The sequence below is a fragment of the Physcomitrium patens genome, chromosome 6 (assembly GCF_059467195.1).
Source record: "Physcomitrium patens ecotype Gransden chromosome 6, ASM5946719v1, whole genome shotgun sequence".
Classification (NCBI taxonomy): domain Eukaryota; kingdom Viridiplantae; phylum Streptophyta; class Bryopsida; order Funariales; family Funariaceae; genus Physcomitrium; species Physcomitrium patens.
Genome location: NC_143415.1, coordinates 4,645,447 through 4,660,205, shown reverse-complemented (window position 1 = coordinate 4,660,205; position 14,759 = coordinate 4,645,447). Strand labels below are relative to the sequence as shown.

The window sequence follows — 14,759 nt, the reverse complement described above, 5'->3', positions numbered from 1 at the left end:
AAATTTCAAAGGTTAATGACTCGACAATGTAATGGAATTTGTCTTATTTCATTCACATCTTCCAAAATTCCTGTGATTCTCAGCTGCATGCAACTACACACCACAGCTATTTCCTAGCTCTACACCCACAGCATTTTTTCTTTTCTTTTCTTTTTTCCCCTCAAATATTCATAAACAATGATATTGAAGGCACCGTCTCTTAAACTTTCTTTCAAAGCTGAGAGGTTTTGTCCTTGTTTACATGAATACATGGAACCATGAACTCCTATCAACAGAAGCTATATCAACAGAAGATTTCGATGAGGAATAAGCATTCCTCTGGAAAACAGCACAATGAATGAAGGAGCAGCTCTGATGTGATATGGTGAGAGTCCAGCACCTCATCACTAAAAGAAAGAAAAAACATGGCCACGTCTACTGATTCTCAGCAAAATTGCACCCACATTACGGCCTACCAAGCTTTCATTGTGCCAAGAGACTGAGCTTGCCGGCAAGGATGGTGAGGTGGGTTAGCACAAACGTAAAGCATGATCAACTACAAGAGCTGATCTTACCTGGTCAGTGCAGAACTGGAAACATGGTCCGGATGGAATGTTACACATGTTCTTCTGGGATCATTCAAACCAGCTTCCCATGTCGAACAATGATCCTCCTCCGGCATCACCGCCACCAGCATCGCCTCCACCAAAGAATGATTCGCCTCCACCAAAGAATGATTCGCCTCCACCATCAACCTGAGTGTCTCCATCGCCGTCATAATAATTCTCACCATCGGCACCCCCATAGTATTCTCCACCTTCGACACCGTCGTAATACTCGCCACCCTCAGCATTTGCATAATACTCGCCGCCTTCACCACCATTGTAATACTCACCACCCTCAGCATTTGCATAATACTCGCCACTTTCGGCGTTTGCATAGTAATCGCCGCCTTCACCAGCGCCGTAATACTCACCACCTTCAGCATTTGCATAGTCATCGCCACCTTCAGCATTTGCGTAATAATCGTCACCTTCAGCATAAGCGTAATATTCGCCACCCTCAGCAGCCTCACCAGCGCCGTAATACTCACCACCTTCAGCATTTGCATAGTCATCGCCACCTTCAGCATTTGCATAATAATCGTCACCTTCAGCATAAGCGTAATATTCGCCACCCTCAGCAGCCTCACGAGTACCCGCTCCACGATCAGCTTCCGTTCCATCATACTGTGGGTCTGTGTAGTAAGCATCCCCATTTTCGTCATATGCGTATGCATTCCCATTCTCATCATACGAATCGACGTAATACGGAGCTCCGTTCTCATCATACGCATACTCATATCCGCTCTCGTCGTAGTAGGGCCCATCACCCTCTGCGTAACCTGCTTCACCGCCAGTGGCTTCTTGGCTAGTGTAGTAAGCATTCCCGCTTTCGTCCCAAGTGTACTCGTTTCCATTCTCGTCGTACGCCATGCCTGTGTAGTATGACTCTCCATTCTCGTCAAAAGCATACTGGTACCCGTTCTCGTCGTAGTAGTACCCATCACCCTCTCCATTTCCCTCTGCATACCCTGCCTCCGCCGAGAACTGTGCATCGTAGTTAGCTGAAGTCGAATGCTGTGCATCATAATCATACTCAACCGAGGTGTTCTGTGTTACTTCAACTTGTGTGTTCGACTCGTAATCCACATTGTAAGAGGACGTCGAGTTTTGCGTGTACTCGAATTGGTAATCTGCATTGCCAGAGGAGGAGTCTTGGTTTCCACCCGAAGTTTGAAGATTCAGGCTGCCCATGTCACGATTTAGCCCGTCATCGTCGTCATAGTAATTGTCGTCATAGTAATTGTCGCCATCGTAGTTGTCTTCGTCGTTCTGATCGTTGGGCCCGTTTTGTTGATTTTGTGCTTGGTTTCCTTGATTTTGGCCACCGCGGCCACCTCTGCCTCGCCCCGCTCCCCTTCCTCGGCCACCTCTGCCTCGCCCCACTCCCCTTCCTCGCCCACCTCCCCTGCCTCGCCCTGCCCCTTGACCTCGACCTCCTCGGCCACCCCCTCCTACTGCGCTAGACCGACGCTGAGTTGTAGGAGCGTAATCCTCAGCTCGTTGTGTGCGAGCAGGAGTTGGTCTCTGAGATGTTACGCTTGCAGGAGGTTGTGGTGCAGGAGTTTGGCGCTGAGGGACTGCTCTTGTAGGAGGTTTCGATGCACGGGTTAAGCTCGTAGTGGTTGCAGAAGGTTTTGGTGCAGGCGATGAGGCAGATTGATGACGCGCCGAAGCTGGATTCTTGGCCTGCTCCTGCATTCCATATCTCACTGGAGCTTCAGCGGCTGGAACTTGGTAATTCGCATTCTTCACAGGAGCGCCACTCACGCTTTGACGCTGCGGAGTGTACGCTTGCTGCTGCCCTGTTGTTTGATACCCGTTGCCAAATACTGCATTGGCTGGAGTAGGCTTCGTCACAGGCTGGGTGAGGTTATTTGTAGCAGGAGCACCACCCGCATTGTGATAGTTCCCAGCAGCACCATTCTGAACAGAAGGTGGAGGTAACTGACTGCCAATTCCTGGCTGATATTGCCCTGCACCAGCTCCCAGCTGTGGCATCTGTGGCGGATATAGAGCTTGATCAGGTTGAAGTCCCGGCATGGCACCCCCGGGTGCATATGACATCTTATCCATAGAAACTTTTTGAGAGGGAGCTTGATTATTTCCATTAAGTTGGCGATGTGGTGGAGGGTATAGCGCTTCAGCTGTCGACAGCCCAGGTGCCTTGTTCTTCATCCCCATCGTGTTGAGTAAATCCTCGCAGACAGCGGATTTATTTCCTCATTAGATACCTCTTCAATCACAATTAGTTCCTTCTGCTACCTGGCAAGGTCATAGCCTAGTCCTCTTCAATCAATTGAGCTCCGGTCTCTGGAGTCAGTCGACCTGAACAAACAAGTTCAAATTCACGAATTGATCAGAGCACTGCCATTTGTAGCGGAGGCCGTTAGTGATGTGGTTAGGCCTAGGTAGAAAATGCGACGTTTATTTACTGCGACACGAGATGGTTAGTGACTGTCGTCAGATAAACCTTCAAGTGTGCGAAGGAGGGAGCAACACTAGATCGCGTAGAGTAGCATCTGCCATCGTTGACCAGTCCTTAGTCCCTCTCAACGTGGTGAGAGATTTTGTCGCAGAGAGGGAGGAACGAATTAATTGCTACAATGAGAATTACACATCCTAACTATTAGCTGGGCCATCTAAAACTGGGCACCGACAATTAGATAAAGAATTAAGGTAGCAAGTGTCGCAACTCTATTATAAAGACCTCGGGAACAGATTAGATCATAACAACTCCCTTTTATGCATTCTCAAATGCAAACAGTTTAAGCAGAGAACGTCAGCGCGAAAGAGCCAGTTTCCATCGTACGCACATGAATCTACCAAATCTCCGACCGGTGAGACGAATACAACTTCACAGGCAAAAAACAAAATCACAAAACCACAAACGTTAAGAATTGGGTCCAGGTAAAGCTCACCAGGGCTTCCAAGCAGAGGCAACGACCGCTCCGCCAAAGCCAGCAACGCCCCTCCGAAACAAACCACACGCAGCGCAAAAACCGCCCCTCCTTCCAACACGCATTCAACAAAACTACTCGATTACCGACACTATTGGCATTCTCCGCAACGCAACACGAAACACACCCCAAAAAATCAAAATGAAACTCACAACCCTTAAGAAAAAAACACAAACCACGAGGTCCAAGCTCTCGCAACAACTAAGCCCACTTCTGCTGCTGCTGCCTTGTACCACTACTCAACGTCGTCTTCTTCACCAACACTATAGCTAGTCCACCACCACCACCCCGTCAATACCATCACCGCCGAACTTTAAGTGCATATCCCCCATACCATCATTGCCAGCAGCGGCGGTAAGAATACCTACCTGGCAAGCCTAGTGGCAAATGAAGCAAATCCAATCTAGTGGACCCACCCCACCCCATTAACCCAACTGGGCTCCGTTATAAAATGTGAAATTTTATTAAGTCCGAGAACGGCAACGGGTCCGATCCCAGCTGCGCCGGTTGACTTCAGCATCCCCCACTTGTCAGAACTAACACAGTAATTGCGCAGTCGTGGGCTTGATCCTGCGGCCGACATTCGGCGATGCAAATTATTAGCTACCGATGGGGGAACAGAAGATGACTAGTCAACCCCTCCTCCCTTTCTCACTACTCACGAGTTTGCCTTCGTCTTCATCTAGAATCCTCCTCTTTCTATTATATTTTTTAAAGGGATTTTTTTTCACTCAGCTTTGTGTAAGTTAGTGGGGTTGTGTGTTTGGGGATTGGACTGTGGGGACACTGTTGGGTTGAAGAGTTTGGGACTGAGAAGTGAAGGATTTGGGTATCTAACTGTACGTATGTAAGTCTACACCGTGTTTAGTAGGAAATAAAATTTACACTTTGAATAAATTTATGCATAAAGTTGAGATTTTGATTAACGACCATTTAAATTGGTGGAAATCATAAACCATAGATTCTTCAAAATAAAAATTTAATTTTAAATAGTAGGGATTTAAAAATTTGAAATATAAAAACATTCTGCAGAAAAAAATATAAAACAAAAGGAAAATTAGTTTATAGGAAATAGAAATTCCAATGCCCACAAATAGTATAACGAGCTTAAAATAGAAAACATCTTATCCTAAAATAATATATATTATTGGTTTTACGAAGATATAATCTAACTGGAAGATTCATAGTTTTAACAAAAACCTTGACTAATATTTGTATTATTATCAGTTAGGTAAATCCAGAAGGGGTTTGCTAGTGAGGCCAACACAACAACTACAAATAAGATCCAACAGAAAGTTTAGGTCTAAAACAGGAATTTTGTTTAAAAGAAGTTTAAGATCTGAATCAAAGACCAAGATTAGCTCAACATCCAATTTTAGAGTTAAATTCATAATTAAAAAAATATTTTTCTCAAAATATATGTTTTCCTCTTTCATATATTAATATTTTGTAAAGAACGGTTACTTCTTTGCATTAACATCATATAATGGATAAATGACTTTTTCTCCACAAATATTTTCACAAGAGTATATATATATATATATATATATATATATATATAACCTACAGAGATTATTGTTATCAACTCTTTCTTAAAAATTTGTCTCATAAAATATCAAAATCTATTATGATGATTGTACAAGATTGCAAGAAGCTAAATACTATAAGTATTAGTATGGCATGACTTTTTTGATAAATACTTATTTAACTTTTAAGATTTACAATTCAACACAATAAATAACAAGAAACATTATTAGATTAAATAAAGAAACATGTATTTAAGAAGAAGAAGGGGAAAAAAGAAAAAAGAAAAAAGAATACAAAATACAAAACAAAAAACACAAAACAAAAACGTTAAGACATCTTACACATACTATACTGAACTAATATATAAAATATGTAGTATTGTATGGAGCAAGAGCAGTAATATTTTCTTTGTTTTACTAATAAGATTTCCAAGGAATCTATGAACAGTCTGTATTGGATGTGGATGAGTGAGAACTTTGCCCCTGCTCTCTCTTATGTCCGGATCTCTTTCATGATTTTCACTAATCTGAAGATTCTTGGCATTATTCATAATGTTACCAAAAGGCTAAAGCACGACATGCACTGTAATGAAGAATTGTTTGTTGCTTCCAAATCTAGAATAAGTTGGCTTTTATTAAAATTTGGTTTTGCTGGCATGAGATGAGTTGGGAAATATTTCTGTGATAAGATCCAATTATCATGTTTAGAATCGTGATTTGACTGTGATTCCTTGAAACGATTCAACGGTGTATATATACATATACATATATATATATATGTATGTGTGTGTGTGTGTGTATATATATATATATACATGTGCAACTCCTGGAATCCAGGCTTGATACATGTCATTCAGAATCTTGGGTGCTTATTTCTATGAGTTTTGGGGCAAACTTAAAAGTTGTCTTTAGATTACCCTCCGTTAACTTCTCTGCTCTTATGGTTGATTCCTGAAACCTAGACATAATCGACCGAAAGTTGCACTTTCAGAAGTACATTCAGCATACCAGGATGCAGTATTTCAAATGCGAGTCCAAACAACTCACATCCATGTTGTGGTTAGGAATTATTGCACAAATGAGACCATACGGGGATCATAAACTGCGAAGTAAAACATGAGTTCTGAATTGCATGAATATTGAAGACATTTATGGCTACACACTTCCCAAATCATAGCTGTGATTACATCTTTCAACCAGCAAAACGAAATCCCATGGTTTTCAAGATGAAAACCAAGTGAGAGTCCTTTCAAATGTTGATCAATATTCACCCAAAACGGCTTGAGCGTGATGTTGAAGCTAATTGAATAACACAGTCACAGCTATACCTTGCAGAAACTACAAACCATGCATCCAGAAATTGAACTAGTAAGGACTATGGCAACGCGAAAATGCCGCGCTACAACTAAACGATCACTGATCCCAAGAATGCATGCATTTAACTCCATACAAGGCCTTTTTTCAACTTGTATTCACTGTTTTAAGAAATTGAATTTGATCTAGCATGACCAATTTAAACATAAACCTGACTAAAATGACTCCAAGTACGTTGCAGATGAACTTAAGAAGGTTGACTCTCATCGAAAAGGGATGATTTCACCTTCAGATTCTGCCAGCTTAGAGTAAGCAGCTTGAAGATATTTTGTTACAGGGCCCACTTTGCCATCTCCAATTTGCCGACCATCGATCTCAGTAACCTGATGTGCATACGCAATTAAATTAACAGTAAGAACTCAAGTTTAAGGAATCAAAATTTGGTTCAGGAACACGTAAAAGAATTTCAAGCTCTCAAGGCAGTATCCTTGGGAAGTCTCAAATAGTTCCTTTGGAATTCGCCTCACTTACAGGTGTCAGCTCTCCCATCGTACCAGTTGTCCACACCTAAAACATTTCCCAGCAATAAAAGATATAAGAATGTAATCAAACAGTACGGAAAACTCATGGTATATTGATTAGCATAATTTTTTGAAGTCATTAGCACCAGATTGCTCAAGTTTCTAAGAGAAGAATCATGATATGAATGTTTTTGTAGTAAGACTTAACTGCTACTGCACCATCGTAATACCAAAACATTATCAACCATAAACGTTCATCAAACTTCAAACACTAAGCTAAACTCAAGCAGTAGATACAGCACGCAATGCAGTGTAATTTGTCATCATACCTCATCGGCTGTGTGAAACTCCGTAAGGCTAATTCTGCGCTCCTCCATAGGAAACCCTTCTCGGCGAGCAAGATCAATTACCTGTACAAGACACATGAAGTATGAACATATATTGCCGACTAATGATCAGCAAGGAGGTGCATCTGAAGTTTGAGAGAAATCCTTAGTCATGAAATGCTCTTTGATAACAAGCACTCTGAGTCGAAACTGTCCACAAACTTTAGTGGGCAATTGTCTCTGAAAAAAGTACTCACTGTAGCGCGTGTGATGCCTGGTAGACAGTAGTCAGCATGCGGTGTCAAAACTCGTCCTTTCTTCACCATAAACTACAACTCAGACATGTCAGATTGTCACTAACCGCTGCCAAATCAATTAGGTGAACAAGGCACCAGTAATAGGATCCTGAGTAAATGTTTGCACTTGATGAAAATACCCTTTACTAGATTGATATTGTATCAAAGGTTAGATAAATAACACGTCCAGTCAACAGCATCGGAAAGCTGCAGGACGCATAGACAAACACTCACAATATTGGTGGCATTCGTTTCAGCAACAAATCCGCCACAATCCAGCATTAAAGCGTCTCCTGCATCGGCTATATTGCCTTCCACCTGGATCAAAAGCATCAGAACAATTCATTGACCAATATAACACATCCTAAATTAAGTTGTTTGCCATGCCAGTATTGCCCAGAGAGAAAGTTTGCCGGTGAGTAGATGTGAGTTCACATCCACAAGCTTGTAAGATAGTATTTTCAGAACGGAAACAATTCAATGTTATTTCAGACATTACAGAATCCTTCGAGGCATTGAAAAAATCGAGATATCTAGGTCAAATGCTGATTCTGTACTAGAGCGAACAAACCTTGGCTAATATATTGTTGATGAGATTGTTGTGGTGAATCTTCGAGTCCAAGCTCTGCAAGCAGATAAAACTTAGCGAATATTAATTTTAATGGGAAGTAAGCTAACACAATTCCGGTTAGATTTTTGGAAAAGAACAGGAACCTGCTTCGTGTCTATGTGAGGAAGTCATTACTTCAAGTAGGGAGTTACATTGGGAGAGTTGCGACGAGTTGATGCTGTGATAAGGCGTATGCCATCTGTGTTGTTGTAGACAGGTGGCTTCCACTCCGACAGTACTGCAGTAGCGTTACAAATCAAAGAGCATGAATCTCAGTATTCTCGTGTTACAGTACAGACAGTGAAAGTCGAGAGGAGCAATATTTGATGAGGAGAAGTGCCAACCAATTAAAGTGCATCCGTATACATTAAAAGCCGGGCTCATTCCTGAGGTAGTCTGCAAGGACATCACCAATACTGTCAATGACAAAGACTCTGAGCCTCAGAATAACACGGAAACGTATCTAAAAACTTCGTTATATACACTACGTTGCACATACAATGCCTAGAACTTTTAAGACATAAAGATGAAATAGAAATAATACAACAATGTGCTTTGCCACAGGTAACTGGTATAAACTCCCACCTTTTCTCCGCGAGTAAGTGTTAGCCGGACATGTGCATTGTCACGCATGTCATTTGCTATGAGGGTGGCAAACACAGCCCGCTTCACCTGAAGACATACATTTACACAAATTGGCCCCGCTACTATAGAAACGAAATCAGCTACAGCCACAGCCACAGGAAGAAAAAAATAAAAACAAAACAAAACAAAAACAAAAACAAAAACAAAAAACAAAAAACAAAAAACAAAACAAAATAAAATGTCACTTTTGAATAACAGAGTAAAAACAGTTTTGAGCTTATTCACAGCCCATCAAACACGCAACCCTTGAATAAAACTAGAGCTATTAGACGCACCTCCTCACGACTGGGAATATTGGCAAAAGCCATTGCTTTGGCTGAGTCAAAAAGCCTGCAATTTCCACAAATACTAAATCAGATTTATCTGAAAGTCATCTTGGATGCAGGTAACAAGTGAAATGTTTTGATCATGCGAATGTACCTGTCTAGATGCTCCTCTAGCTTGAACACTTTACCCTTATAAATCCGAAGTCCTTCCCACACTCCATCTCCTCCTTGCACAATCGAATCAAATACAGAAACCTGATCCAAGAAAATGATGTCTGATAAGCACTACTAAAAACAACTCGTCATTCAAAACTTCTCAACCAAGTGCTTAAACATACTTACACCTGAATATAAAATAGAGACCTTACTAAAGTTCCTGAGTTATTTCGAAAGGGAGCAATAGAATTGTCATCACTAACCTTGGCAGAATTACGGGGAAGTATCTGTCCGTTAACCCAAACAAATAGCTCCTTATTATCCAAACAAGGCAGTGGTGGGGGGGCAGCAGGAGCTGGAATGGGAAGTATAGCCTCCCGCTTCAAAAAGTCATAGAAGGGTTGATTTTGTTCCAGTAATTTGTAAAGTCTCTTAGGGAAGGGCTGTTGGAGAGGGTATTGTGATCAGCAGTTAGTGATATTCAAAAACCAACAGTCGGGCCGTGCAACGTAAAGGAAAAATATTCACAGTTTGCAGAACCTTGAGACACCTCTATCCTCCTCAATCTATACCCTCTTCTATATTAATGGAACAGCTAACTATTGTAATCATTAGGATTTTCACGCATTCAATTTTAACAGTATGAAACCTTGTTTGCAAATGGTGGAGGTGAAACAAACTCTGTTGACTTATGAACACTTGAATACCACCAGGGTGCCCACACACCATCTTCTGGTCTCGGACCCGCTTTCCAACTGCCAAGGTCATGATCAGCTTGAAGTTTTTGAAACTTAAGCTGATGTACAATAGTGATCTAAGCTCCACCTTAACATTTGCGACAAAGAAGATAAACTAGGTCGCATGTGCATAATGCTGTATTCACCTCATCGGACCATATAACAGTATAATTCTTCCCAACTCAGCTTTTTCAGTCATTTTGGCTATGTAATGACTTCTCAACTGTCACCATTTAAGATCTGTCCAATGATTAAGCCAATCCGAAGCCCACGCCCGAAGACAAGCGACTCCCACTCACGTGCCATGCAGACATATGAATATCTAAAATAAATTGTAGATATAAGTTCAATAATGACTGGTTGTAATACGCTAGCGCTGAGGAGATTGAACATCAAAGACGCTGGAAGCAGCATAAGTTAATTGCGAAGCAGTAAAAATGCATGTGAGTGTTAGCCTGCGCGAGTATGCTCGCAACTCACAGTTCAAATAGAGGTGCATACCTCAGCATTGATGACTGAAATGGAATATCAATTGCTGAACATAGACTCCGAAGCATACCCTGATCATTAGCAGATTGCTGAATAGTTAGACCCTTTTGCAATCAAAATTGAATATCAAAATGAAACGCACAGCTCTACGTAAAGATGATCACAAAGAGATTAAGATTTTTTCTTTTGTCAAAACACACTCAAACACGTGGAATGAAAACTGTAAATATGTTGCATCTTTGTAAAATAAAAAAATTTAAATGATTCACTAGCAGTATGGAATATTGTTCGTCACATGGGCTGAACTTGACATCAACCACGCAACAAATCGAATTTGCGGTAGAAATCCAGAGAAAGTTATTAATAGAAAGAATTCATCAAAAGAATAGTTGTAGTACCTCTGGGTCGCGCCTTAGATCCGTAGCATCAATTATAGGTGGTATTTGATGCATAGAACGGAGTTCCATATACAGTGATGCTAGATGGACCATTTCCAACTCAGGAATCTCTTCTTGAAGCACCTTGTCAAAAGAGGGCTGTTCGAAACAGGTGTATATATGGAGTGAGTAATAAATGGTTCTCTTATCCTATCGTGACTCCGCATGGCACTAACACTCCGCAAATTTTTAGATCTTGTAGCTGTAAGAAATAACTTACCAAAAATTCCAGAGGGTTTCGTATAAGGAGAACGTGGCGTCCACGGAGTACTTCTTTTGTCAGGCAAGGGGTTCGTTGCTTTGCCATGTGCTGCCATTGACATTTAAATAAAGTACACCAGACATGGAAAAATTTAAAAAGGGAAAAATAAAAAAAAAAGATGTAACAGAATCAATTCCACAATTACAAGTTGCGATACGTGTTCCAGTGTCTTTTATCTCCTTGCCACAAATCGGATAACGAAATCGATCATTGTCAATATACTATGTAACTTACTGTGCAGATAGAGGGTAGAGGCCTCAATGCCATATTTACAACTCAGGAGGATAATGTACAGCTACCTTAGCATAACGATACTTCTTTTTACAAGGCCCATGGATTATTTCTCGCACAACCTTGTTACCATCATTCTCCTTCAAACCACAGAAACATTTGGTAAGTGAACAGTGCAAATATGAACGGCTTAATAGACCTTGGCTTAGCAGAATCATGGTTTGTTAACACTCGAGACACACATCTAAAAAAAATTCTATTAAGCCAGGGTACAGCAGAAACTGTAATCCCCTGCGGAATGAATATTCCTAAAAATTCAATCATTCCTTACGTTACTGGAGGCTGGGGCAGCTTTCCACTCACCATTTGATCGAGCACCTCCTGTTGTGAAGGGTGACAAACATTAGGTTTAAGACGCAAATAGTGAGCATAAAGCGGTTCGTCCAGGACCTCTGTGTCATCGCGCTGCACATTTGCGGTGAAGGTAAGAAGATTATCAGACAATTGATAGTCCAATGATACAAATGAAAGCTAGGCACAGACATAAGGAGGCAGTGGTTACTATTAATAACTTAAATTACTAGGATTACTGGCCATCACAATACAATAGTGGAACAGGATAACAAAATTCGAGGTCGAGTTAAAGCTGCCTCTTCAAAGTTGACTTATAGTTTGTAGAAGAGTGCATGACCCCTTAGCCGAACTTTACGACGATACTCAGGTTTATCTTAGTTCCGTATGGAACACTGAAAGGACAATCAAAGACGACCAAGGAAGAAAGCACCTTCTCAAATATGCGGAAGACAAGCTTCAGGATGATCCACATTTATACTCAGCAATCAAGACATATGTAGACCTCTCTTGACTGACAACCAGTTGAGTGGTAAATCAACAGTCAAGACTGGGCATTGCTCCGAAGAGACGAAATTTATCAGGAGGAATTTTAATCAATATTTGGGATTGAGTAGAAATCCCGTTCACCCAACAATCAGGATCGACCAAAATGAACACTAGCAAAATTATTCAAAGGAAGATGAGAAACTACCTGCGCAAATGAGTACATGAGGCTGGTACTGAGTGATCGAGGGCCAGACCAGACATTAATAACCTCCACGGCACAATCTCTTGATTTCTCTTCCCCCATCACCTCAAATCCTTCGCCATCTACCTTCATGATGTCGCCTCTGTGTCCTACTCCGCCAAAGACACCAAACAAAACCCTCCACCCCACAATATCCCTCCTCTTCACCGCTCCCTCACGCTACATTTACATTGTTTCTGAAACATACGTCACCGACTGTGCGAATCTCTCTGGCTCTCTCTCTCTATCTATCTATCTCTCTCTTAAATTCAAAAATATTAATCAAAATTGTTAGAGTGCTACGATTTGATGCAGTAAAGCTCCGAGTTCGCCAGATGCACAAACGTCACCAGAGCCCACAAAGGTTCCTTTCATCCTCTCAAGCAAATTATACCACAACACGGCACCTAACTATAGTACTGCCGCATGTCCACGTAAGGGAAAACGACGACCTGCAAAGAGGTCAAGAAAAGCTTGCTAGTTCCGAAAACAACAATGTGTCCGTGATTGCTCTGACTGCCCCCAACAAATGCTCAGGATAGACATTAACTAGGCCATGTGTCCAATGACAGCATGGCAGACCCCATAAAACGCCTGCGAATAATTCGTACTGTTCACATATTCTCACAGCAACGCACAACACTTGTACATAAAAACTTCGTAAAGCTTATCGCATTTATATTTTAACACAAGCAACCTCACAAATACCAAATGTTCCGATGTGTTCCAGCGACTTTTGGCGCCTGTAGAGGTCAAATTGAAAGCCATTGCTGCTGCCAAGTTTGCAAGTGAGTTGACTGGTGCTTTCTCTTCTTCTACCTCCTCTTTTAAGTGCCAGTCTACCGATGCTTCCAGTGAGCTCGAATGTTTTAGATTCACAGCATTCTTTGATTGCTGGTATGTTTGTGCATATGCATCCCCTAGAAATATTCGATGCGAATCATTCAGGATTCATGCCAGTGAAAGCCTCTCACAAAAAAATGTTCACAATCTCCAGAACTCGACGATATTTTCTGAAGGTTTCTGGAGCACGGCAGTTACTTGGCCTCATCTATTGACCAAAGATTTAGGAGTTTTGCTTTTCTCTCAGCTCCTCGGATTGTGCGGGAATATAACGCCTGTAGTGGCATGATAAAGCTCGTGAAAGATTTGTATGGCTGCACAATCAAAACTTATGAATACCACTATCCAAAGACGCCGCCCTTCTACAGGAAATGAAATCCACGTTGAAAATGAGATAAATCTTGCAGTTTATGTAGCATCCCTTGCGACGTGCAAACGATTTTGACAGTGTATGAAGAACCTGCTCCGGCGGGTTAGATTGAAACTATCATTCCGAACAAAAGAAACGACACTTGATTACGCTTTCAATGTAGGAACATCAACAGCAGCAGAGATACGCTTTCAAAACCATGAAAACAAAGCATCTCACAAACCTGCAGCGACCACACGGGGAGCTGCAGGTATATCCTTACACCGACCAAGTGGAGACTGGAAACAATCAATCGCAGAATTGCAATCGAAAAAGGCTACATAGAGACACAAATACATTATCTATTGGGCTATTCATCTAAACCTGGCATCCTCCGGCTCCTCAGGGGAACAGTTACACCAAGCCAAGCAAAGGAAGCTTGCGATGCCTTCGACTACGAAAGCATCTCATCGTGGTTCCGTCTCTCCACGTCAATTCTACGGGGCTGCATGATCTTCATACCAAAGCCGTAATAAATTACTCCTTGCGGTCTTAAGAACCTCCGTCTTCAAATATCTTTTGCAATATCTTCGAAGAGTTCTCCAAAACTTAAAGACATGGCACGAAAAACTTCACTAAACTGCTCAGGAATACGATCGGTGCTTCTGACCTTGCTCTCCTACCTCGTGCGCATTCTTCCTCGATCCGCAAACAAAACTAACAAACCCTAGTGAAGTTCGTCTCATGCGATGAGGTGTGTTATGTGATGCGACGCTGCTTCGAGTGCATGCATGCTCTCTGTTTGTGTTAGTGCTCTGCTCACTTGTTTCACTGCAAATGCATTTTTACTCTACAAAATGCAAACATCTAACTCTACAATTTGCAATGAAGTTGTAAATGAGATGTATTCCACTTCTGAATGTATGGAATCTGATTTCACGAAATATGGCTGGATTCTTTAATGATGATATGCAACAGAGGTTTGGTAATTAAATTTAGTGATTCTCATATGTTTTTGGTGTAGTGACAGTGTAGAAGGTCTTGCTTTTCATAGAAATATAATTTGTTATTAATTGAACGACTTGCTGGAGGTTTGGAGTTATTGGTTAATGGCATACTAGTGGCAATT

General features: G+C 41.5%; 2 protein-coding genes across 2 annotated transcripts; both read right to left on the bottom strand.

The window, feature by feature from the left end:
* Nucleotides 1-29: 29 nt before the first annotated feature.
* On the bottom strand, nucleotides 30-3,817 carry LOC112284120 (uncharacterized). Its single transcript, XM_024523697.3, has 2 exons — nucleotides 3,503-3,817; nucleotides 30-2,909 (listed from the first exon to the last, which is right to left on the bottom strand). The coding sequence occupies exon 2, from the start codon at nucleotides 2,763-2,765 to the stop codon at nucleotides 615-617; it is 2,151 nt and encodes a 716-aa protein (XP_024379465.1). The 5' UTR covers nucleotides 2,766-2,909; nucleotides 3,503-3,817; the 3' UTR covers nucleotides 30-614.
* A 2,350-nt stretch (nucleotides 3,818-6,167) lies between these two features.
* LOC112283799 (branched-chain-amino-acid aminotransferase-like protein 1) lies at nucleotides 6,168-14,326 on the bottom strand. The gene is made up of 19 exons (XM_024522969.3): nucleotides 12,403-14,326; nucleotides 11,721-11,822; nucleotides 11,426-11,497; nucleotides 11,085-11,174; nucleotides 10,826-10,963; nucleotides 10,440-10,498; nucleotides 9,851-9,956; nucleotides 9,465-9,644; nucleotides 9,200-9,300; nucleotides 9,055-9,109; nucleotides 8,720-8,806; nucleotides 8,479-8,530; nucleotides 8,287-8,372; nucleotides 8,096-8,149; nucleotides 7,759-7,842; nucleotides 7,486-7,557; nucleotides 7,232-7,312; nucleotides 6,913-6,948; nucleotides 6,168-6,764 (listed from the first exon to the last, which is right to left on the bottom strand). The coding sequence occupies exons 1-19, from the start codon at nucleotides 12,529-12,531 to the stop codon at nucleotides 6,645-6,647; spliced, it is 1,704 nt and encodes a 567-aa protein (XP_024378737.1). The 5' UTR covers nucleotides 12,532-14,326; the 3' UTR covers nucleotides 6,168-6,644.
* Nucleotides 14,327-14,759: the final 433 nt, after the last annotated feature.

Coding starts and splice junctions, on each gene's coding strand:
- LOC112284120 (XM_024523697.3), bottom strand. CDS start 2,765: ATGGGGATGAAGAACAAGGCACCTGGGCTGTCGACAGCTGAAGCGCTA.
- LOC112283799 (XM_024522969.3), bottom strand. CDS start 12,531: ATGAAGGTAGATGGCGAAGGATTTGAGGTGATGGGGGAAGAGAAATCA. Junction 11,498..11,720: donor AGGAGGTGCTCGATCAAATG/GTGAGTGGAAAG, acceptor TGTGGTTTGAAG/GAGAATGATGGTAACAAGGT. Junction 8,150..8,286: donor CTCGTCGCAACTCTCCCAAT/GTAACTCCCTAC, acceptor ATCTGCTTGCAG/AGCTTGGACTCGAAGATTCA.